Raw genomic sequence first — 26,372 nt, forward strand, 5'->3', positions numbered from 1 at the left:
TTAACTTACACACATACACATACTGGAATGATCAAAAATTTACAGATCCCTAATTCTTCTGGCATGAACATCCTCATATTATGTTACCCCCACTCACAGTTGCACACTAAGGAGCAGATCCACAAAAGAATTACGCCGGCGTATCTCTTAATACGCCGCGTAATTTCAAATTTTGCACGTCGTATCTTGTTTTGTATCTACAAAACAAGATACGACTGCATCTCGGATAGATGCGACAGGCGTACGTCTTAGTACGCTGACGGATCTTAGGTGCATTTTTTCGGCGGCCGCGTCGAGTATGCAAATTAGCTTGTTACGGCCATCCACGAACGTATGTCCGGCCGGCGCATTTTTTTACGTCGTTTGCGTTCGGCTTTTTCCGGCGTATAGTTACCCCTGCTATTATGAGGTATACTCAATGTTAAGTATGGCCGTCGTTCCCACGTCGCCTTTTGAATTTTTTACGTTGTTTGCATAAGTCGTTCGCGAATAGGGATTTGCGTAGAATGACGTCACCGTCGTAAGCATTGGCTTGTTCCGGTTTAATTTCGAGCATGCGCACTGGGATACCCCCACGGACGGCGCATGCGCTGTTAAAAAAAAAAACTTTGTTTACGTCGGGTCACAACGTATTTACATAACACACCCCCATCACATCCATTTGAATTCCGCTTCCTTTACGCCGCCAAAGACACACTACGCCGCCATAACTTACGGCGCAAATTCTTAGAGGATTCGAAAAAAGAAATAAGTTACAGCGGCGTAGTGTATCTTGGATACGCTGCGCCCGGCGGAGATATGCGCCGAGGTACGTGAATCTGCCCCTATAGCTCTGTTCACAAAGTTCTGGTAGAATATTTACTGGGCTTCCTCTTCCCTAATAGCAATTGACCAGTGGTCAGTCTTGGTCTGACATCTAATCTACTATCTATAGTCAGCAATACAGATATGTATACAGTATTTGGTCAATTGGCAAAAATGATTGGTTGAACTAGATGGACTTGTGTGTTTTTTTTCAACCTGACTATGTAAATCCTGTCATATTGGTAGTCAGCTAAGAAAATCTTTTTGTTATTTTATTTTTCTTACGTTGTAAAAATATATTTTAGATGTAAATACAATATGAAAATGTGTGTTCCATAAAACGTCTACATTGTTAAATATATTCATGTTTTAGCAGCTGTTTTGATGGACAAGAAATGCACACAGTTCATCAAGGCAAATTATGTATGTCATAACTTCTAATATTCACTGGCACTTTTTAAGAGCTGGAACTCGTGATTAGCATAGAAACCATTTGGAGTAAAATGACGGACTGCATTTTCTGGTTGGGGATGTAATAACAGAAGGAAACAATGTTTTGTATACCTGCCCTGATGTGTTCTGGAAAGCTGAACAGTAGCAGTTTCAGCGCATATCCCTGGTCACATCAATTATTTATTGTTCTTAGTGAGCTTCTTGTCTGCAGTAAAGGAGATGTAGCCTTCAACATATTATTCTGTCTGTGCTACAGTTGTTGCACATACACAAAAACAGTCTTGTGTTGTTTCATACTGTTTATAGTATTGACTTTTTGTCCTGACAAACAGGCTAAAATACCATCCATTTAATGAAACTTGTTTTGCTCTGGAAGGCAGTAGTAATTTTTATTGTTCAAATAAAAAGGTACTGCAGTCAACAATTTATTATGAAGACCTACGTAATTTAGAATATATGGTATATACTGCTGAAGCTGCGGTTTTTAAACATAAAATACGCGTGTGTGTGTGTGTGTGTGTGTGTGTGTATGTATGTGTACATATATATATATATATATATATATGTATATATGTATATATATATATATATATATATATATATATATATATATATATATATATGTGTGTGTATATGTATGTATGTATATATTTTTTATATTTTTATTGCATAGGCTTAAAGTGAATCTCTGGGCAAAACCTTTTCTTTTTTCATTTTGAGAGAGTAAGTAAAGGAGGAAGGGTTAGATCCTCTGTCAAATGTGTATTGCTATCTGTGTGTTCACACTGGGGAGTTGCACACTCTATTATTAACGATGAATATTGTCACAGAGAAGGAAAATTAGGGAAATCCTACATTTTAGAGCTATTCCCCAGAAGAAGAGGGAAGGGAAAATATGCCAATGAGGGAAATTCCTCTGACTTTTTTAGATTTTCTCTAACTTCCTGTTGTGTCTCCAGGACAGAAATTGAAGAAGAAATTTCCCCAGTGGTAAACAAACAACAACAAAAAATAAAAAATACATTTTAACCATCCACTACTCTAAACAAACAAAACATGTGTCTATACATACACCTTATAGCATCTGTTTCATTAGTACTGATATTTTATGTATGAATAGAATGCTAGTGGAATGCCCCCTTAGTTCTTTTGACTTGCAGGGATTCTACTAATGACATCTTGAAGATGAAAATACTCGTTTACAGAAACTTTGTTGCTAAAAAAGATATTAAAAGTAAAGATCCCACAGCATAGAAGATTCACTTCTATTGTTGCCCATGTCTGCTGGTCCCCACTGTGGTAAAAAGAGAAAAACCTGGCCAAAGAATCTGAAAAAGACACCTGAAAGCTTTGATTTCCTGGTCCCTGTTGCATTGGATAGTTTCCTCTGCTGACGTCTTCATCAGTACTATCAAGACTTTGTTACAAAGAGGCTGGGCATATTGAACCACTGAACTCAATGGGGGGACAGAAATCTGATATACCCTGAAGTATTGGTTTCTGAGGATACCTCAGCCTGCCTTTTCTCTTTTATAATGGTGGGAATCAGTGGGTGGGCATTGGAGAGGTATTTTAAATGTCAAATTTTCAGGGGGATCTTTATTGTCCACATATATTTTAGTAACCGAGTCCCTTTAAGCTTATTGCAGCAATCGGTCATATCCCACTTGCCACACACTCCTTAAAGAAAACTTGTCATGCACTTGAATTGGTAAAGTCAGTACAAATGCAGTATGCTTTGCATGTGTTTCCCCTAATTGGATTCTTGCGTGCATAAATAGCTTCTGAACCTGGCATTATTATTAAGTAAAATTAACCTGCAGCTCTAAGGCAGGTTTTTGGAATGCCTCCTCCCACATCCCTGCATGCAACCTAAATTCCTTATTGACCCACAAAGAGTTGGATATTATATATTCTGGAGATCCAGTTTGGACTACAAAGTAATTGCATATCTGAATTTGGGGGATTCTGGGAAAATCTTGTACTGGTCAGGACAGGTTATGGTAGTTAAGATGGGAGCACCTGTACAACAATTCAACTTCATGTTGTCCAATGTGAAGCTGCAAATATCTAAACTCATTGAAATGTTTGGATGCTGTGTTTACATTTCCTGAAAACGCAATATTTTTTTATTGACCCTGCAGGTCTCGAATTTGAGCTGTGGGTGGCCCTGTTACCACCCAGCTCGTCAAAAGTGGATTGAAAACTTAAGGGAGCTAGGTGGGAATTTTATTGGCTGAACAGTGACTGTATTCAGTCAGACACAGTAACTAATCAGGTATTCAAGCAGCTGTGGGTCCTGTGGCTGGCTGAACGTATGACTAGCTTTAAAAAAGCTGTTTGTCATTCCAAGAGGTTGCTGAAAATGTCAGCTGTGTTCATATTATTTGCTTAATATTTTACATTTATGTAATCCAAGAGGTATACAACTCAGCACTGCCATCTTTTTAGGAGTTAAAAGTAGAACCCAGGCTCCATTGTTAATAAGGACAATGTCAGGAATTGGGTCAGGATTTCGCTAAGGTCCTGAAAGACCTGAGATGCCCACAGGGTACACTATAAATTGTTATACAGTGAAACATAAAGCATGAATGTGAATTATTTAAAGACACAGTAAATGTAATAGGCAATGTGGTTCAAGTGCAAGGGTCACAATTATATTATTGCATTTTCCTTACTACAGGCAAGTTCAGTTTTTCTACAATTTTCTATAGATGGGTCTGCTGAAGCCTTAAGAACCTGTGGCCAAAAATATGTTGCAGGCATCTTTAGTCCTGCTCTTTTGTCTAGCACTGCAGGATACCCAAACAGCAGTGTGCTGCTGTTCTTGCAAATAGCATCCACCATAGGAAGACTAGGAATTGTAGGATCGGTTTACCTAGAAAAGCCTGTTAAGGTTGGATGTTGGTCATCTTGGTGGCGATCTTAGGCCTCGTACACACGACCGAGTTTCTTGACAAAAACCAGCAAGAAACTTGCTGGGATTTTTTTTTTTGGCGAGGAAACCGGTCGTGTGTACCCTTTTCGACGAGGAAACTGTCGAGGATCCCGTTGAGCCAAAAAGAGAGCAGGTTTTCTTTTTCCTCGACGGGAATGGAGAAACTTGCGTTGTCGAGTTCCTCCACAGCCTAACAAGGAACTCGACAAGGAAAACGATGTGTATCGCCCGTCGAGTTCCTTGGTCGTGTGTACGAGGCTTTAGACAGGACCAGAATATATGTACGGTGGAGCCAAGTTGATTAGAATTATGCTGACTTAACGGGGTTGATTTACTAAAACTGAAGAGTACAAAACCTGGTGCAGCTGTGCTTGGTAGCCAATCAGCCTCTTATTTCAGCTTGTTCAGTTAAGCTGAAAAAAGCCGGGATGCCAATTGGTTTCTATGCAAACCAGCATCAGATTTTTGCACACTCCAGTTTTAGTAAATCAACCGCATATGTTTGAGGGCATTGGTGTGTTGGGCAGGATACTCTAATATTGCATTCACCAAATTTTGTCTTGTGTTTCTTTACAGCAGTAGAAATGCCAGATTTTTGTGTATCCTTTACATAAATCATATTACAGACCTGTTTGACTACACACTTTTTTTATAAACTTGTAAAAAATAATTGCATCTCCCATCAATACTGTACACTTCATACTGCTTTATTGCTGTTGGCTTTACAAGTGCAAGAAGGCCTATTAAGATAAAACAAGATGGAGACAGCCATCACCCTGAAATTTAGTTTTCCAAAAAAAAGTGTAACCTTTTGAAATTCAGTAAATTCCATGGTATCCTGGCCTTGTAGGCATTTTTTTTTAGTTTTCCTGTCACCTTTCTGAAAGTGCAATATTTTATTTTCTTGCTGCTCCTGATTCCAAACTGCTTTCTATTGAAGAAAACAAGGCAACATTATCTTTAGAAGCCAACACCTCTGCAGGTAACATCTTCTTCTGTAGGCATTTTCAGAAAGGCCACAGAGTCACTTTAAGATAATGAAATTTAGTCACTGAATAGTCATCCCCCCAGCAAACCACAAGTCCTCAGTCAGTGAAAAGCAAAGTTTGTGCAAGTTTTTAAGTATATAACTATATTTAAAAACTTCTCCGTAAGTTTGTCAGACATATTTTGTTGGTGAGTTTTCGAAACTTCAAAAGTACAGTAACTTTTAGCTGAGCACAATTATTTCAGAAAGATTTAGCATGCAGTGGTAGAATTTAAATATGTGTTATCATGAGCTGCATTTGTCAAAAAAGAAAGTTCTATGATTCCCAGAGCTCAATCCCCGGAGTACGGCATACTGTTCCTTTGTTGGTCGTGTACATTGTCAGTCATACAGTGTTTAGTGATAGTCTCCAGTTATCTTTGTATCAGCTCTCTCTTGAGACGGTTATATTCAAAACACAGCAGTAAGAGAAACTTCCCAAGGCAACGTTAGATGTTGCCACTGGCATCTCTTTGCAGGTTAAAAAAAAAAATTAATATACGTTTTGCTTGTTAAAATGTAGTATTTGCTATGCATCCTTACAAAGTAAACAACCTGTCAGCCCGGTGAGTTATTCTATGATGCCTCTTCAGGCAAGAGAGGAGCATTCTAAATCCAGTCCTGATCAACTATAGCATATCAACCTCTGCCTATTTACATCAGTTTGGAGAGTATTTTATAATGTCAGCATCTAAGTCCGACTGGAAATACCAAGCATCTCTGACTTGTGAATTACATTAGCTCATATATTTGCACATAATCAGCCTTTGCGTAAGTGTAAGAATTAAAGCTGCAATTAACGTGTTGCATAAAGTTTAGCAAAACGAAGAAGCTCCAATTTGATTAAACATGCTCTAAGTTGCAACAGCTCTTCTGAAACTAGCCATAGTTGCCAGATCAAGACCTGGTCACTATGTACACAGAATATTTACAATTAAGGCCCCTTTCAGACGTCCGCTCCGTCTGTCCGTTCATTACAAGTCCGTTAACGGACTTGTAATGAATCCCTATGGGGACGCGTCCGTGAGCGGATGGAGCATCCGTTAGCGGATGGAACATCCGCTTGCGTCCGCGTCAGTCGGGTTCCGCTTTTCCGAACGGAAGAAACCCTATTTTTCTTCCGTTCGGCGGAGCGGAACTGATGCAGACGGACAGACGGTCCGTCTGCATCAGGTTCCCCATAGGGGACAGCGGAGCAGAGACAGGGCGGTCCCTGCACTGTGTGCGGGGACCGCCCTTTCCGCCGACAGCTGAGCGGGGATCCCCGCTGAGCCGACGGAGACACACGGAGCGGACCCGGAAACGGTCCGCTCCGTGTGAAAGAGCCCTATGAAAGGCTGCTGACTCTTCACTGGTTACATGCTTGTTCCAGTTGATTTATATTAAGTGAGGCATCAAGGGTGACAGCTACAGCTGTGGAGCATGCAATTTAAAACAAAAGTCAGCATTGGCAACTCCAATATGTCTGTATTTCCTGGTTTCCTTTAATAAATACAACTGGCAAAAGCTAGACTAGATTATTTATGCACCAGTTGTCCCTGCAGTCTGTATACTTTGAATAGAAAGTCTGTTAGCAAAATTACCGACTTTCCATATACTGCTTGATTTTTTTTCTTTGGCCATAAGCAGTAAACCTTTTGATTCAACCATTTCACAGTCATTGTTATTGCATAAGTAGTGCTATATTTATTTTCCCAATAAAAAGGAATATGAGAAAGACGAATAGTTTTACCATTGTTTTTATAGCTATAAACTATCAGGATTTTTGGGAATCTTTGCAGAAATAAACCCTCCGATTCCTTAGAGCCAAGGAAGCTACCATCTTGGCCTCTGTGTGATCTGCAGGTGCCATGGTGCTGCACATTTAATTGGCTATGTCACCAACCATTTGATGGTCAGACAGTTAGATTGAGCACTACCTTAAGTACTCTACTGTAAGGCCTCGTTCACACCATACACTCAGAAAAGCAGATTCCACTAGCAGATGTTTTCATGAGCATTTCTAAGAATTTTATACAAAATACACACCATAACACTCGTACTATATGTGAACAGGGCACAAAGAGAACAATTGTTTTCTTTGTGCACGTGCAGAAAAATGTATCTTTGCACATGATGTGAATGAGGCCTAACCGTTATTATTCGAAGCATGCATTAAATGTAACTGTTTTTTGAAACCATTAAATCAGTGGGATTAGTTTTGCTTTAACATGTTCTACCATCTCATATTGTATGTTACTGGTACTTGACATTCCTGGGAAGCTAGAGGGAAGGTGTAGGTGCAGAAGTTGCAATGGGCTGACATAGTGTGGCCTATTTTCTCTTATAAAGTTACTATGCTGATTAACTTTTTTTTTTTTGGTGTCCATTTTTTCACTAATGCCCTCTGGCATGCTGTGTGTCGCTGTACTTTATTAATTCAGATTTAACTGCAGTTTTGTTGCATCTGCTTAGAAGGTAACGAAATACCGTTGTTGCATTAGCATATTGCTAAGACTTATTACCGTTATTTGTCATTAAATATTCAGTAGGAACATTTACATTCCTATTGAATGTGTTGACCAGAAAGGCTATCACTGTTAGGCGGCCTGTTAAAGATTTTATATGTCATTAAACAAAATTGGGACCGAGAAAAGTGTTAAATTATGCTTGTGGTCTTATTTTTATCCTTTTGTGGCTGCTGAAAGTGTTTCACTGACCGAGAACTAGCATGCAGCTTCTGATACAAACAATAACAACTAAACAATATACTGAACAGTAGATTCTATTTAAGCTGACCATATATTACCATATTTTCTATAGGCTTTGTTCACAACTGTATGTTGTGGTTAAGTGTGGTAACACAAACCAAGCACATGGTGTACTGTGGTGACATTTTTTTTGAATGGCAACCCAAAACACCTCCATAACTGCTGCAGGTGCATTATTCAGATCATTGTGGTGCACTGTCAGTTCATTTAAATGAATGGGGTTGTCTTAAAGTGATTGTCAAGTCTATTTTCTTTGTTCAATAAAAATAACAAACATGTTATAATTACCTGTTGCAGTGGATTTGCACAAAGCAGCCCAGATCCGCCTCTTCTCGGGTGCCTCTTCTGTGCTCCTGGCCCCTCCCTCCTGGTGAGTGCCCCCACAGCAAGCGGATTGCTATGGGGCACACAAGCCGAGTCACAGCTCCCTGTGTCCATTCAGACATGGAGCTGTGGCTCAGCCCTGCCCCCTCTCATTCCTGATTGGCTAGCTAACTTTGACAGCAGCGGGAGCCAGTGGCTCAGGAGGGAGGCAGAGAGGGGGCTCCGGTAAATATTAGGGGGCTGCTGCATACAGAAGGCTTTTTATCTTGATGCACAAAATGCTCCGAGATAAAAAAAAAAAACTTCTGCCTTTACAAAATATTACAAATACAATTTCAATGTGTAGTTTGAACAATTTGTTATTGCTGCCAAATTTACTTTTAATAATGCAAGCTTAGTTGTCGCACTTTTTTTTTCCTGTTTAACCTCAAGTTAATCAGGCAGTCTGTCTGAGAAGTACAAACTCTACACAGTCTCTAATGACATGAAACGCCCACAATACTCTTTATAGCCATAAAGCGTATGATCTAGGCTGCTTAGCCTGGCCATACACAGTTAGATATTGTTTCATTCAGCCAGTGGGTTGAACAAGAAAGGAACTTCCATCCACATAAAGGAGGAGGGACGGGGGAGGAAGAATCCTCCTGCCTGAAGCTGGCCCTGCCATAATAAACTGATCAGTGGCTGCAGCTGATTGGCTGCAGCCACTGATCTCCGAAATTTGTGCCTTTCACAGAAGTTGATCAAATACTAAAATTCTGTTGAGCAGAGGAGGCCACTCACTGATCAAAGTTTGGTGGGTCCAGGGGAAACCGGCTGAATTTCCTTCAGCGTATGGCCTGCTTTAGACTTGGTCATGAAATAAATCAACTTATACCATCTAATCGTAAATTGTATTGGTAACATATAGCTAGATTCACAGAGAATGGTTTAAACTTACGGCGGCGTAGCTTAGCGTGTTTAGGCTACGCCGCCGTAAGTTATCTAGGCAAGTACATGATTCACAATGTACTTGCCTGCTAAGTTACGGCGGCGTAGCCTAAAGCGGGCGGGTGTAAGGGCGCCGAATTCAAATTTGTGTAAGGGGGCGTGTTTTATGTTAATGGGGCTTGACCTTACGTTTTTGACGTATTTTTTGAACTGCGCATGTGCCGGGCGCCTACATTTCCCAGTGTGCATTGCAGCTAAGTACGCCGCACGGGCCTATTAATTTCGACGTGGACATAAACTACGTAAATCCCTATTCACACACGACTTACGCAAACGACGTAAAAAATTCGAATTTTGACGTGGGAACGGCGGCCATACTTAACATTGCTATTCCAACTAGGGCCTAGCTCTAATTTTACGCGGCCTATCTCTAACGTAAACGGCGTAAAAATACTGCGTCGGCCGGGCGTACGTTCGTGAATCGGCGTATCTACTAATTTACATATTCTACGCTGACCGCAATGGAAGCGCCACTTAGCGGCCATCCGAAATATTGCAACCTAAGATAGGACGGCACAAGCCGTTGTATCTTATATATGTTTAAGTGTATCTCTGATTGAGAATACACTTAAACATAAGTCGGCGTAGATTGTGAGTTAGGTCGGCTTATCTACTGATAAGCCGGCCTAACTCTTTCTGAATCTACCTAATATTATTCATATTGGTATAGATTTTTTTTTTCATGTATACATTTCTCACGTTGATTCTTATATTTGTGGTCGAGGAGGGCAGGGGTAAACCATATTTCACTACAGGATCGGTATTAGCCGAATCTATAAAAAACGACAACATTCATCATTATTTTTTACAAAAGGTATGCTTCGTCCTTTGTATACTATATATATTATATAACATACTGTCAATATGTGAAGTAAGGCCTGACATAGGGAAGCTTTTAAGGTCTGCCATTGCTCAGCACAGGAGTGCTACTTGGTCACCAGCTGAGAGGAGCCATTCTCAGAAAGCAGAGATGTGGTAAAGGGAATGAGGTCAGAGACGCATAATCATTCTGACAGGCCATTTCACTTTACATTTAATGCATTTCTGAACACAGTAGGGATTATTTACTGACGGTTCATGCCTGTTTACCCATTTTTCCAGCTGAATGTAAAGGAATGTATTCCATGATCTAACTTACTAGCAGTGACTCAGGTTTTGTTTTTAACAGACACAGTCTGTCGAACGCATTGAAATGCCGAATGGAAGAGACCGATCCTTTTCACATAAACGTGACACCTTGTTTGAGAGCGTTTTATGTGCAGGAGCCATTCAGAAATTATTTTGAATTTCTAGATTGGTTTCCATAGGATAAAATAAATAATTTCACATAGTTTTAGTACTGGTCATATACTGTTTTATTTTTATTCTTTATAAAAACAAGCAACAAAGAAAAAAAGTAACCTGAAAAAAGGTTTAATTGGGGGGAAGAGAAGAAGTATTAATGTTCTGATGAACTAAAACAATATATTACAAATAAACTATACACTGAGCCATAACTTTATGACCACTGACAGGTTAAGTGAATAACATTGATTATTTTGTTACAGTGGCAGCATGTTGATGCATGTAAGCAATTTGATCAGAAAAAATGGGCACCACAGTCTGTTGTGTATGGGGCTGCCCAGGCTGACATGTGTCCAGGAGCAAGAGCACCTACAATGGCCATGTGAGCATTAGAAATGGACCACAGAATAATGAGACGGTAGCCTGGTCTGATTAATCGCATTTTCTTTTTAATCATTTCGATGGCCGGGTGTGTGTACATCACTTACTTTGGGAGGAGATGGCACCAGGAAGCTGTATGGGAAGAAGACAAGCCAGCAGAGGCCGTGGGATGCTTTGGGCAATGTTTTGCTGGGAAATCTTGTGTCCTGCCATTCAGGTGGATGTTACTTTGACATGTACCACCTACCTAAACATTGTTGCTGACCAAGTACACTCTTTCATGGAAATGGTATTCCTTGATGACATTGGCCTCTTTCAGCAGGATAGTGCTCCCTGCCGCATTACAAAAATGATTTAAGAATGGTTTGAGTAACACTAACAAGTTTGGGGTGTTGACTTAGCCTCCAAATTTTCCAGATCTCCTTCCAATCGAGCATCTGTGCATGGAGGCCCCACCTCACAACTTACAGGACTTTAAGGATCTGCTGCTGTTGGCTTGGTGCCAGATGCCACATACCTTAAGAGGTCTAGTTGTGGTCCTGCCTCAACAGACCAGGGCTGTTTTGGTGGCAAAAGTGGGACCTACTCAATATTAGATGGGTGGTCATAAAGTTATGGCTGACTAGTGTATATTTCATAGGTACTGTACTGTGATTTCTGCAAGCAAGTGTTGGCTCATGGAGTCTAGTGCAGGGATTAGGAGTGGTGGGACTTGCACATATAATGAATATATGTTTTCAGTGCTACTAAGGTATATACTTTGACTTGAGACCTGGCAGTAGGTGAAGTAGATACGCGCACACACATGTGACACAGCAACTTGTAGTTTTTCAGACACAATTGGTGTGCTGGGACTTGTAGTTTTAAGTGGCAACTGTGAGATATACAGTAAGTATGGTTCATAATTCTCTGTGAGGTAAACTTGAAGCAATAGAATGGGAAGCGCTTCAAGTCTCTTATTTTTGTCCATGCTAATTTTAATTAATAATTGGATACAAAATAAAACACTATGTAAAGATATTCCTTTATTTTAAAGTACTTGTACAGTCTTGCTAACTGCTACATTCACATACCAAGCATCGTCTGAGGCTGTGTACCATCTAGCTTGCTTTAAAACTCTGGCAGGCAGGTTTTACACCTTAGTAGTTTGGGTACTACAACACTTTGCAAAACGATTCTTTATGCCACATGGATGGCATGTTGCTTTATTATAGTGTGGGCAGTGTATTAGTATGTGTCTGTTTTCCACATGGTTTGCACTTGTTGATTTTGTGCTTTAAGCTGGCTATACACTGGAAGGTTTTTATACAGACGCTTGTGCGAAAAGTTTTATTGGTACATTTGATCAGTGATTTAATGAATTTTTTTTTTTTTTTATTTCTTTTAAAAAAAATTCCATCCTGCTACTTTGATTTTTATCTTGTCACAACCCCACTAATTAAGAGACCTGAGCGAATGTTCTGAAATCAATTTTATTTTCAATCAAAATTCTACTCTTATACAGCCAGCGTTTGGGTGTCTATAAGTCCTGTTTTCTGCCTGCAAGTAGGATTGTCTTTGCAGATTGTATGATTTTGTTTACACGGCTCATAGTGGCCTCTCAGGTGCTCCAGCACCCCGAGCCCTGACCTTTGCTTTAATAGTCATTTTGATTTTGCAGATTGATACAGCTTTGTCTAATGTTAGATCAGGATCAGTTGGCAGCTTTTCTTTCAAAGTAGATTTGGTAAGGCTGAAAACAATTTTATCTCTAACCATGAGTTCTTTCATGTCTTTAATCACAGTCTTTGGCTTTCAGCTTCTGTGAGAATTTTGTCTTTGCATCCACTGTCTGACCCTGGGTGCGTCCAAACTGATATCTCTCCAAAACACTTTTCTTGGAATTGCAGTGCTTCATTATTCTGCCAACAGTTCTTTCATGGCTAGTGCTTGGGGTTTTCATACACTATATTCATGTTCCAGCCATTCTCTAAAGGCTATTTGTAGTACTTTACCACAGGCTTTTGCAGGATCATGTCATATCCTGATGCATTCATTGTGTTGAGTTAAAATGCTAGTACCCATGTTCATTCTGGGCACGCTGCTCATATGGTTCATTGACTCCTAAAGGCAATGACTAGAAAGTCCATTCCAGCTGGATTGACTGCAGCCAAATTCAGGCAGGGCATTGGTGAAACATAATCTCCTGTGCACAGATCCTAATGCCAATACACCACTGTGGATAATTCTATTTTAAGGTTATCATTTTATGTTTAGATATATCTGTTATGCAAAGACAACATATCTAATCATATTATTTATCTGACCATCCACCTACTAGATAAGACATTGAGACTGCAGACAAGAACATCCATTGGAACATGCTGCAAATGGCAGCACAGTGCCAAAGGGGCTACTTAGATGTTTTATGGAACAATGACACAATTAAACAACAGACTGACTTTACACGTTAATGCACACAAACTCTTAATTGTAATCTAGAACAATGTAATTCCTCAATCCCCATTAAGAACACCGAGGGTAATCTGTAACAATGAAATGTTTGAGACCCTTGGTCATGCTCTATCGAGCATGTAATGGTGCTAGCAACTGTGAAGCAAACCGCTAATGCAGACAGTGTACTGTAAACATGCCACGTAACCGGAAAAGTGAACTAGTTGAAAGGTGCAGATAATACCATATGTTTTTTTAAATTGTACCTGGAATGAAAGAACAGCCAGAAGTACACCTGCTTTATCTGAAGTGTTGCTTATTAGTTCTAATGAAGTGTTTTTACCGAATATTCATGGAGCTCTGTTTATGGCACACTCTTGAGTACATTTACTGTTTGTCAGAAGTGCAAACTAGTGAACATATGAGGCTTTAAGACAGGCCATCTGTTAGTCTTAGACTCTTGGATGGCGGTCAAACTGCTTTAAAAATAAGCGCATCTGACTGCAAGGGGCAGCAAACATGGTTTTCATTCAACCATCAGAAAGAAATAAAAATATAACTGCATTGAATACATTTTAATTTTTCAGTTACGGTTAGCCTTTTTGAGGCCAGGAATCAAAACTAATGATATTTTTTCCAGCGGTATTCAGCAGTTGTTTGTTACCTATAACTGATATGTGTACTTATTGTATTCATTTATGCAATGTACACATGGGGTCAGATTCAGAGACAAGATACGACGGCGTATCTCCTGATACGCTGTCGTATCTCTGAGTGCGGGAGGTCGTATCTATGCGCCTGATTCAGAGAATCAGTTACGCATAGATATCCCTAAGATCCGACAGGTGTAAGTGTCTTACACCGTCGTATCTTAGGCTGCATTTTCAGGCTGGCCGCTAGGTGGCGCTTCCGTATGTTTACGCAAGGAATATGCTAATTAGGTAGATACGGCGTTTCAGAAACGTATGTCCCGCCGGCGCATTTTTTTACTTTGTTTACGTTCGGCTTTTTTCGGCGTATAGTTACCCCTGCTATATGAGGCGTAGCTAATGTTAAGTATGGCCGTCGTTCCCGCGCCGAGTTTTGACATTTTTACGTTGTTTGCGAATACGGCTTTACGTCATTTACATTCACGTCGAATCCAATACGTCCTTGCGGTGTAATTTGGAGCAATGCACACTGGAATATTTTACGGACGTCACAAACGCGGGGTCAACTACAATTTAAATAAAACACGCCCCCTACATCCCCATTTGAATTAGGCGGCCTTATGCCGCAACACATACGTTACGCCGCCGTAACTAAGGGCACAAGTTCTTTCTGAATACAGAACTTGTGCCCAAAGTTACAGCGGCGTAACGTATCGGAGATACGTTACGCCAGCAGAAAGATCCGCTGATCTTTCTGAATCTGGCCCATGGCCTGCTACAGTTTTGTCTATTTATTGGCACCCCTTACCAGCATAGGTGTTTTTTTGGTATATGTGAAATAAACCTTTAAGTATGTCCTTGAAAGAAATCAGCGCTCAGAACTGAGGGTCATATCAATCCACTGTTTGAAAGAGTCAATTCCACCAATAGAATTGGCTTCAAGGTTTTTAAAAATAGAAATATCAATCATATTGGTAGATATGGCATCTAGTTAAAAAAGGACTAAATTTTGCATCACTGAATGGTAGTAGCAGGGTCACTTTGGTGCAAACCCCATTAGTCCTCAAACAGTTTTTTAGTGGTCAGATTGTGTTTTTAATGCATGGAATGACCGTATGTCATGGATGCTAAGCATAATGATCTTTGACCATAGATTTTAATAATGGCACCCTTTACTTTTAATAATTCTAGGTATATGGAAGGAATTGATATAGTTCAGTATTAAACCAAAGGTTGAAGGAAAGAAAATTGTATAATGTATGGCCTGCCTTAGTTGTAGTTAGTTTGTCCATACAACAGAGATTGTAAAGCCAGGGGACTCGTAGTTATTGGGCTATAAAGGGGAGATCTGCCGCTTTTTATGGAAGCTGTAATTGTCCTACCACGGTTATCTGTGACTACCCTATCTTCCTGCATAGAACTTCATCTTCAATTTTTATTCTGGTAAATATGAAAACTAGAAGTACATTAACAAATAAAGCAGGCTACAAGAGCTTTTTGTGGATTGACCTAATTATTTAAAGAATTTAAACTGACATGATGAGTCTTATGCCTCAAGAATGTCACCGTTTCCCAGTGGCTGAATTTTAGTTAATCTATAAAATGTCTTTATGTGTATATGAGTGACAAGTATATTTAGATTAAGAAACAGGATGTTTTTCTTTCCTAGCCATTTATAACCACTCTAAAAGAATTGTTTTTTTTTGTTTTTTTTTTACTTTTGTTTGTCTTGGTATACATCTATATTTGTCCAAGCATGTTTGGATACACTTACTGTTGACTGACTCACTACTTCTGCTGGATGTCTGTTTGAAAGCATCAACTACTCTTTCTGTAGTGACCTGATCCTTGTACATGTGTCTCTACAACAGTTAAATAATTAGACTCAGGTCTTTCTGCAGTGGCCATCCTTTTCTGCGTCTAGTCCAACCCTCTATTTTAATGGGCCTGTCTTATTCATTGAAACTCACATCTAGATCTCTAAGCATTATGTCCACCTTTAATTTATGCCATGTCAAATATGTGGAAGTTAAAGGGGTTGTTAAGGAAACTTTTTCTGCAGACATTCCTCTTTTCACTTCCTCATTGTTCGTTTTTGCTTAGAAGTTGCTCTATTTCTTCTCTGTTCTGTTCACTTCCTGTTTGTCTGATTTTACTGACCACCGTGACGGGAGGGTTTACTGCGGTGGTCAGTGACGTGCTCGCCCCCTCCTGGGAACTACATCTGTGTGGCAGGACGCTCTCTACGTGTTAGGCCGTGTACAGACGACCAAACATGTACAATGAAACCGGTCCGCCGGACCGTTTTCACCGTACATGTCTGCCCGGGGATTTCTGTATGGTGGCTGTACTCACCATCATACAGAAATCCGCGCGTAAACAATACGCGAGGCGTGTCCGTGACGATGACGCGGCGACGTGGGCGGCCCTGCCAGTTCAAAAAAAAGGAAAAAGGCCCGGCGGGCAAATGTATGCTGGAATCCTGTCCGCTCGGGCCTACACACGACCGAACATGTCTGCTGAAACTGGCCCGCGGACCAGTTTCAGCAGACATGTTCGGTCGTGTGTACAGGGCCTTAGAGACCTCAAGGAGGTGTGAATTACTGGGCGTGCCGCAATTCATACTGGGAAATGTAGTTCTTACATTGAGCGATGCAAACCAGGAAGTGAATGAGAGAACAGAAACTAGAATGCCGGAGGGTGATATAGATGAAGGAATTTAATAGGTATTTACTAGTTTTTTAACAGAATCATTACACTATTCTGTCTACCTTGCAGACAATAATTTTAGGCAAAAAACATTTTTCCTTTAGTGACCCTTTAATGATTTATGGTTGTTGTCTATGCATAAAAAAAGTGACCTTATGTTGAAAATGATTTGTAAACATAAAGATATTGATCTCCTTTTGGAGGTCTACAGTGAGCCTGATAAATTAACAATATAATAAATGGCAGGCATGTTTAGATGAGCATGCATTGCTTCTATAAGGTTCTGGAGAGCAGAGTTCCCATTGAGCACTTCATTATCAGATTTAGAGCCACATACCATTCTGTTATTGACCTGCCTGGTACAATCAATGTTGTAGCCACATAGCTTTCAGATGCTGTATTTAGCTTGCAGTCTGTGCCTTGCCCCATCTCGTGTTGATTGTACATTATCTTTTAAATGACATCAGCTAAATGAGTATGGATTAGTCTTGTATAACTGGTCTTTGCTAAAAGTTCAGGTTACAAATTTGCTTTCATTCTTTCCTTATTGCTTGTCAGGTCAGGCAAATGTGCTTTTTTCCTAAATATCTTAATTTATATGGCACGCAGTTGGTTTCTCTACACTGGATGGCCTCTCTATTCATGCCTGCACAGATGCATTTTATATTGAGGCACATACCGTATTTATCTGCGTATAACACGCACAGGCATATAACACGCACCCTAACTTTTAGGCCGGGTACACACGGACAAACATGTATGGTGAAAGCGGTCCGTCGGACCGTTTTCACCATACATGTCTGCCAGAGGGCTTCTGTACGATGGTTGTACACACCATCGTACAGAAGTCCGCGCGTAAACAATACGCGGGGCGTGTCCGCGGTGTCGCCGCGTCGATGACGCGGTGTCGCCGCGACAATGACGCGGCGACGTGGGCGGCCCGCCTTTAAAATGCTTCCACGCATGCGTCGAAGTCATTCGACGCATGCGAGGGACGGCGGGCGCCTGGACATGTACGGTAGGTCTGTACTGACGACCGTACATGTCCGAGCGGGCTGAATTCCAGCGGGCTGTTTTAAAACAAGTCCAGGAATATTTGTCTGCTGGGAAAAGGCCCGGCGGGCAAATGTTTGCTGGAATTCGGCCCGCTCGCACCTACACACGACCAAACATGTCTGCTGAAACTGGCCTGCGGGCCAGTTTCAGCAGACATGTTTGGTCGTGAGTATGGGGCCTAAGAGGGACGTTTCAGGGAAAAAAACTTTCCATGGCCACCTGCGTATAACACAAGGGCACAGTTTACACTCTATTTTCAGGGTAAAAAAGTGAGTGTTATACGCCAATAAATACAGTAATTCCATTTTATGCATCGGTTTTAAATTGTAACCTTAAAGGGAAAGTGTAGTGTATTCTACCGGAGTAAATATATTGTTATTGCAGTGTATGGGGCTCATTTACATGTTGCTGTGTGTTAATGTGTATTGCGTTAGGGCAGACCATTTTTAGTTCAGTGGGCTGAACAAAAAAAAGTAACAGCTTACTAATATTCCCCCCCCCCCCCCTTTCCTTTTATATGCTGACAGTAGAACCTGCCGCTGTCAGAATACACTGGTCAGCGCCTGCAGCCGCTGATCAGGGAATATTTTCAAACATGTCCCTTCAAAAGATAGAACTGGCTGAATTTTGATCAGTGTATGGCCAGCTTAACCACTTCAGCCCTGGAAGGATTTACCCCCTTCCTGACCAGAGCATTAGGGAACGATTGAATGATGTTTATTTTCCCTGCATTGGGAAGATTTCCTAACTTCTTGCCCCATCGGCACAAGAGGAAGTGAGGGGGAATCTCTCTAAAGAGGAGGTCGCTTCTCAGAGGGCAATAGACATGAAGAAGGCATTATTTTGCCTCCTCACTGCCCATTTTAACCTCTAAAAATCCTCAACCCTTCAAACTTTCAACACTGCAGCTCTATCCTGAAGCTCCATTTGGTTGAATGGGTCACATTTGGCAGGTGGTACTGACCACCAGCTATGACGGTGGGGATACATTTTGCTATGCGGCTGCAGCATATGTAAGCCCCTGTCCACTGCCTAGCAGGAGGAGTGATTGGGAAGGGGGCGTAGCTCAGTTGCCTCTTTTATTTTTTTTTTATTTTTTACTGCCCCCCAACCGCAAGTGTAAACCTATACATTTCTCACCCCAGTAAGTATCCCTATTCATTTTCCACTGACTATCTAAACATTGATAGGTGTGACTCCTCCTTCCCTACTCTGTCCGACACAAAAAGAAAAAAGTTATGGCTTTACATATACTTTGATATTTGTGTATTTTGAAATTCTTTATATTAAAGTGGGATTTTAGATATACCGCTAAATACATGAACATTACATATTCTGTATACAAACCAATTTACGTGTCAAAATATTTGTAGTTTTCTTCAGTTACACCTATTATTTACAGTACCCATCTTCGACACATTGTATAGTAAAGGTATTGACACCTCAATTTTCTCTGCCATATGCCTGAAACATTTTGTGTCACCTATGAGCTCATTAGACCACAAATGGGCATCATCACTTTGCTTGGGCCCCCTTGTACTGTCCTTATTAAGGAAGGTACATTAGCAGAATTTAAAAATACATTTTAAAGTGATTGTCCTGTTTTTTATTTGTTTTTTAAAACACAAACATGTCCTACTTACCTCCACTGTGCAGCTTGTTTTGCACAGAGTGGCCCCGAACATACTCTTCTGGGGTTCCTCGTGGGTCTCGTGGCTCCTCCCCGCTTCATTTAACCCCCCCTTGGAGAAGTGCTCTCCCCGGGGGGGTTACCTTGCGGGCGCACTCCCGAGTCCAGCATTTGTGTCCATGGACATGAATGCCGGGCTCGGCCCCACCCCCGAGTCATTGGATTTGATTGACCGCAGTGGGAGCCAATGGCTGCACTGCTATTAATCTATCCAATCAACAGCCGTGACCCTGTGGAGAGAGGGACAGTGCATCTCCGCCAAAGGGAAATTCAGGGCTCAGGTAAGTAAAACGGGGGGCTGGATACTGTTAAGTTTGTCCACGTAATGCATAGGATGCATTAAGGTGAAAAAACATGAGGGTTTTCAACCCCATTAATTATATTATAATGAATACATAACAATGGTGCTTTCATCTTTTTATCTGTAAAATTCCCACAATCCCATGAAAAAAAGTTTACAAGTTAGAGGGACTGTACTGTGGCCTTTATTTATTCCAACACACAAGACAAATGAATACTCAGACAGTAAAAATTAAAAGGCTTAAAACACCAATACTTCAGCAGAAGGTGATGTGCCCATCATACTACCAAAACCGATTAGATCACTGACACGTTTCAGGGGACAGACCCTCTTCCTCAGATCATTCTGCTGAAGCATTGGTGTTTTAAGCCTTGAAGCATTGAAGCATGCCTATTGATTTTTACTGTCTGTGAATATCCATTTGTATTGCGGGTTGGAATAAATTTGTCTTTGGTAATGCACAAGGTGTTTGCGCCCTCCTGTGTGTTTTTTGCAGTTTGTTAAAGATTCCCCAGTCTGAGGAGGGCTGAACCCCAAAGAGGCATTGTGCATTGGAGCACTGCAAAAAAAAAAACGGATTTAGCACTAGAGTGTGTTTTGGATAGGAGGACATGCCAGCTGCTTTCTCCAGTCATTGAAAACTCTGCCCAGTAGTTCTACATGAAGTATGTAATTGAAATATCAATTATTTTTTATTCCAACCCCCTGAAAATGATTTTTGACAGAGAAGCAGTTGACATTACCCCATACAGTAAAGGCTGTCAGATAACCACTGTCTAAGTGCTCATGTGCACTATCGTCTTGTCTGTTTTGTCATTTACAAGAGATCTGCTGACAAACAGACCTGTTCACAAACCAAAACATGCAAAAAATGACAAGCATTAGTTACAGCGCCCTTAAGAGAAGATTTTACAAACTAGAAGAAGCAGCAGGTGAAAGTGCAGACATTCACATGCATATGGTACAGGTTTTGATGCATTGCACAGTGCTGTCATCCTAATCTGTTTCATACTGTAGGGGTTGGAGGATGGCAAGCAGCATATCGGAGAGTGTGGAATAGAGAAAACTTCTATGGTAATGCTGATTTTATAGTATTCTAATTGCAGCAAAAATACTTATATGGCATAAGAAGCATTATTATTATTATTATCATAGGGAGACAATACAAATTGATACAAGCGGGATTAGAGGGCCCTGCTTGTGAGAGCTATCAATCTAAAAGTAAGATTCAAGTGAGACTAATTAGTAGATTTTTATATGAATGTTTGTACGAACATTTGCATGAAAATTCTTTGTACAATCAATGACTCAATGAATGTTAATTAAAACTACCTCAATCTCTTTTTTGTTTTTAACATTCAATTTTGGAATGAATGGACTTTGCTGAATGAAGACCACATTCACTCTTTCAAATACATTTTTGCTCCTTTAAATTTTCCCATCGCTACAGTCGGAATGCCGATTTGACCTCACTAATGATTATACCCAGATTTAGGGATGGGCTGATGGAAAAAGAAAGTACAGTTTATAGAGGCAGGATAGGCCTCCATGAAGAGATGGTCTATCTGCAATTGCAAGAGCAGACAGAGAAGAAGATAGTCAAACACATTGGGGCTAGAAGTTCGAGGATGGGAGAGGCTCTGGAGCAGTAAATGTACTAAAATTTGGCAACCCTGCTCTGGAGAAGTCCTAAGGCAGTGATGGCGAACCTTGGCACCCCAGATGTTTTGGAACTACATTTCCCATGATGCCCAACTACACTGCAGAGTGCATGATCATCATGGGAAATGTAGTTCCAAAACATCTGGGGTGCCAAAGGGTTCGCCATCGCTGTCCTACGGTAAAGCATGGGAGCAAGTGACAAGGGAGCTAGAAAATAGGAGGTCTTGGGAGAACCAACAGTATGGTTGGTATTTTTAAGTTTGGTGATGTAAATTGGGGAATCTTTGTGAATGGCTTTGTGTGTTGTAACTTGTTAGTACTTAGAATTCTGATAGAGCCGTGTTTGTTTATCGCTTTGTATCCTAGTTAGAGATTTCTCATAACACATTATTCCAGTGATGAAAGTAAAAACCTGAAAGAGGCTCTAATTTTTTCCTGCTTTATCCAGATGTGAAAAAAATGGGCTGATTTGACACATTGGGGTTGGTTTACTAGAACTGAATAGTGCAAACTCTGGTGCAGCTCTGCATAGAAACCAATCGGCTTCCAGGTTTATTTTGTCAAAGGTTAATTGAACAAGCTGATGTTAGAAGCCGATTGGCTACCAGGCGCAGCTGCAATCTTGCTTTACAAACATTTTCTATTCTGAATCCAAGTTTTTCTACAATAAAAAATATATAGTATATCTTAAACCTTCTTTTTTTATGTGCAAGTCTAAAATATTTATATTATTATTATTACCAATAATTGCCTGGCCAGAAAATCCTTCTAATTTAACATTGGTATGTGTTATTTTAGTAGTAAATGTGTAGAAATCTTCTGGGCTCACTACCACTTTGACGAAGCAAACATTAGAAAGTAGTAGTTTGCCTAAATGGGGTCATTGCACCCCATGAGACAGAGCCCTCTGAATGGAAGGTTCATTAGTTAACAATTTCCTCAAGACAATTTTCATTGCAGACATGCCATTACAGTGATGAAGTGTCATTTATCAGCTTTTGGGCAGATAAGATATAATTTATGCATGCCGATAAGTATAAAATGTTTAAAGTGAGCCTGACATGAACATATAATACTAAATAAAAAACCATAAGAGCAAGTATAAAAAACGCTCTTGCACATATTGGATTCAGATGGGGCTCCCTTACTGCACCAAATAACATTCCCTGACAACCAGGACCCCATTCTTACTGTGCACATTGGCTGATGTATAACACAATGATTAGGATCACGTTCTCTGGGTCTTGTTCACACCAATGTTTCTCTTCAGTGCAAAAAAGTACAGACTTTCTTCTTTTTTTTTTTTTTTTTTTTTTTTTGCGCCAATGTCTGTTTTTTGGATTTAGGATTGAGTTTTTAGTTAACATGGGAGTTCTGTGTACTGATCTTCCTGATTGACTGGTAAAGATGAGACTGGCAATATCACAGGCCGGATCCAGTGTAGAAGCTATGGCAGCAGCGGGTGGAATGGGATACACAAGTATGTTAAGTTTGTAGAAGTAATTGAAAGGTTTGCAGGACCCAGATCCCATCAGTAGTTATTGTAGAGGCCAAACAAGCTCCCAGCTGCTTTGGTAACTGAGCTTATTTTAACCCTTCGATTTTCATTTCATAGAGTACAGCCATGGCATAGTAATATGTCATTGGCAGTAAAAGAGGTTAACTGCAAAGGACATATTAAGCCTACAGGCTTATGTTCAGTAAAGCTGTGGTCCTACAGTGATGTGCATAGTGAAGTAATCCAAAGATGCTAATCAAATTCTATTTTTTTTGCTAATCTAAGTTTACCACGATCTAATTGTCTGCTAGGAGTTACTGCACGTTGCACATCATTATTAATTGCACTACTGAAAAACCCAGAACATTTACATGTATCATTTTTTTTAAGCTTACAGAACTGAAGACTTTCTGTTACTGAATAGGTTATGTTGCCATTTTCCCCCTTATCATATCACTGAGGGCCACTTGGAGCCCTCCAGGGGACCCTGTGCTCAAATGTGCTCTTCTCCTACAACAACCAGTGTTTTTTTTATTTTTTTTAGCTGATCTAGAAAAATTACCATATGCAATTGAAAACATAGTTTTTAAAGAAAAATAAATATATAAAAGCTCTGCCTCTCCCACGCAGACACATACGTAATAGTATCTATCAGTGGGGTGCAACAGAAACCAACTGAGTATCCACTTTCAGTGTGGTTATGCTGCTAAAAGCTGATCTCTGGTTGCTATAGGTTATTACACCAGTACAGACACTTTTATGTCGGCAAAGATCTGTAAAATCGTAGAGTGTAAATTGAAGGCTGATTGTTGTTTCCCTGTAATGTGTTACCTTATAAACCTGCATAGCTTTCCCTTTCAGTGGCCTGTATACCATTCCTGTTTGGTTGGTGGTTCTGGCACTGAAAAGGTTATTGCCAAAATGAGCATGTGTTGCCATTGAGCTGTTTGGAATCCAGCCGGATCTGCTCAGGCATTTCTAGGGTTATAAACACACATCTCTGCCAATTTCTTTTCTCTTGGCAAAGGAACGGTCTTCAGTTGTAGAGAACAAAGGATACAATACGGTAAACGGCCTGAAGGTGATGGAGAGATTTTTTTTTTTCATTGCAGCGGCCAGAGAAAAAAAAAATCCCCCAGGGTAAACTTTCTCCCCTTCCTGTTGCTACTTATTTTTCTCCTCCTCTCAGTGTAGATTGAAATCCTGGTGGCAGACCTAGTCTGCTACGAGGAAAGAAAAAAAAATCTGATCTGTGTTCGTGTCAGCATCGGTACAAAGAAGTCTGTGTCATATTGGCAGCCATTCCTTGCGAGGGTTTTTTCCTTCATTTGTGTCCTTTCTTTTCAATGTTTTTTTCCCTTTTTTTTTTTTTTTTTTCTTTTTTTTGCAATAAATGAGAGGCTTTTATGTAGCGCTCTTCATAAACGGTACTGAGTAGGAGGGTATGGGCACACTTTCTATTATTGCTCCCCTCATGCATTTCTCCTTTCTTCGTCTTTTCAGAACCACACGTTGAGCCAGCACACACAGTGAGCCGGTGGCACTACAGGACTCCTCTCCGCAGAAGACTTGACGGAGGCACAGTGGGATAAACCATTTGAACATTACATCCAATCAAAGTGTCATTTGCAACCCAGATGTAAAACTCTAATGATTTGGCCATGAGGCGCTGCTATTATAAGCAGCTGGAAATGAATATTAATGGGAGAGATTAAAAGTATTTCATGCTCAGTATTTTATTGTCCTGCTTCTTACTAGTGTTCTTTAGAGCTTCTGACTGAATTTATAGTGTTAGAATAATCAGTTCCAATGATGTTGTCTTTTGTTGCTTATTGTATTATATTGATAGTTCAGAGCTTGAAGTGTTATTTTTTAATTTTTTTTCATTTTGCATTATTTACTGGCTATATTTTTTTCTTGTGTGTTTTTTGTGATGTGATGGATTGACAGCTGTCTACTCCATTTTATTCTTTTTTTTGTTTTGTTCTTTTTGTTTTTTTACTTAAATAAGAGAACTAATGCTTTTGATTGGATTTGTCAGTTCACAGAGGAAAGTTTAATGAATATAGTCAGCAACTGGACGGTCTACTTTTTAAATGTGACTTTATCTGATTTGCAATGACTAAAGTACAGTTCAATAAAGGAGATTATGTTTAAAACAAAGTCATGTCTTAAATAGTTCTTGCATTAACCAGTTCAAGTTTCTACATATCCTGTTGTCCCCTGTGGTGTCTAGATATCCTCCTTTATTTTTTTAAATCAGGCTTTTTGTCACACCTCATTCTGTTGCTGACATTACAACATTTATACTAGTGCACACAGCCATTTGTTTAAAGGTAAACTATAGTTTCTGTACATTTTCCTTATATGTCAGTACAACAAGTTTAACACTTACTCTCTCCCAGAATGGCTACTAAACCACATTTAGTTGTACTTGCCAAAATGTTTTTATTTGGGCTCAGCCCTTCCCATACATATGCACTGCGATCCATTTATTCCCATAAAATGCATAATTTGCTCTTTCCAGCAGTGTAGAGCCTTTGCGTAGGAATGAATAATGAAGCTCATGCTGGACATTTGCACGAGGATCAGGGCTCAGCTGTAAGAGCTTAAAGCGTGAGGCCTGGAGGCCGTGGGGGGAGGGGATTGATACCTAAGGTTAAGTGTAGTATAAGTATGCGTATTTAAAGTGGTTCCAAGCCTCAAGGTTTTTTTAAATGGGTTGTAAAGGTACAATTTTTTTTCCTAAATTGCTTCCTTTACCTTGGTGCAGTCCTCCTTCAATTACCTCATCCTTCCTGTTATTCTGTCTGTAACTCCACACAGTAATGCAAGGCTTTCTCCCTGGTGTGGAGTGTTGTGCTCGCCCCCTCCCTTGGACTACAGGAGAGTCAGGACGCTCTCTATGTTGCAGATAGAGAAAGGAGCTGTGTTAGTGGGCGTCCTGACTCTCCTGTAGTCCAAGGTAGGGGGCGAGCACGACACTCCACACCAGGGAGAAAGCCCCGCATTACTGTGTGGAGTTAGACAGAAGAACAGGAAGTGAGGATTTCTCAGAAGAAATAAGGACATTTAAAAGCAAAATGAAAGGATGAGGTAAGTGAAGGAGGACTGCACTAAGGTAAAGGAAGCTATTTAGGAAAAAAAATTGTACCTTTACAACCCCTTTAAAGCATTCTATGCATTAAGGTAAAAAACATTCTCTGCTGCAGGATCCCCCAGCCCCCCTTAATCTTACCTGAGTTGATCCGCATTTTACTGGAAATCAGCATCCTGATCCCTTTTAGTCAAGTGGCTGTCTATGGTTCAGGGATTCTTACCCTGGAGAAAAGTTTGAAAAGACACTGGGAGAATGTCTATCCTGGCCTCAGGGAGAGGTGATCTAATTTGACCAGGCCGCTGCCTGGAGCAGGAGCTTGTGT

General features: G+C 40.4%; 1 protein-coding gene across 1 annotated transcript in view; it reads left to right on the top strand.

Moving 5' to 3' along the window:
• ZNF423 (zinc finger protein 423) overlaps positions 1–25,113 on the top strand; it is a 320,613-nt gene extending 295,500 nt beyond the window's left edge. The window contains exon 8 of the mRNA XM_040328727.1: positions 24,454–25,113. Within this exon, the coding sequence (XP_040184661.1) occupies positions 24,454–24,483 (30 nt within the window). The 3' untranslated portion in view covers positions 24,484–25,113. The remainder of the gene's footprint in view (positions 1–24,453) is intronic.
• The last annotated feature ends 1,259 nt before the right edge of the window (positions 25,114–26,372 follow it).

The sequence above is a fragment of the Rana temporaria genome, chromosome 11 (assembly GCF_905171775.1).
Source record: "Rana temporaria chromosome 11, aRanTem1.1, whole genome shotgun sequence".
NCBI lineage: Eukaryota > Metazoa > Chordata > Amphibia > Anura > Ranidae > Rana > Rana temporaria.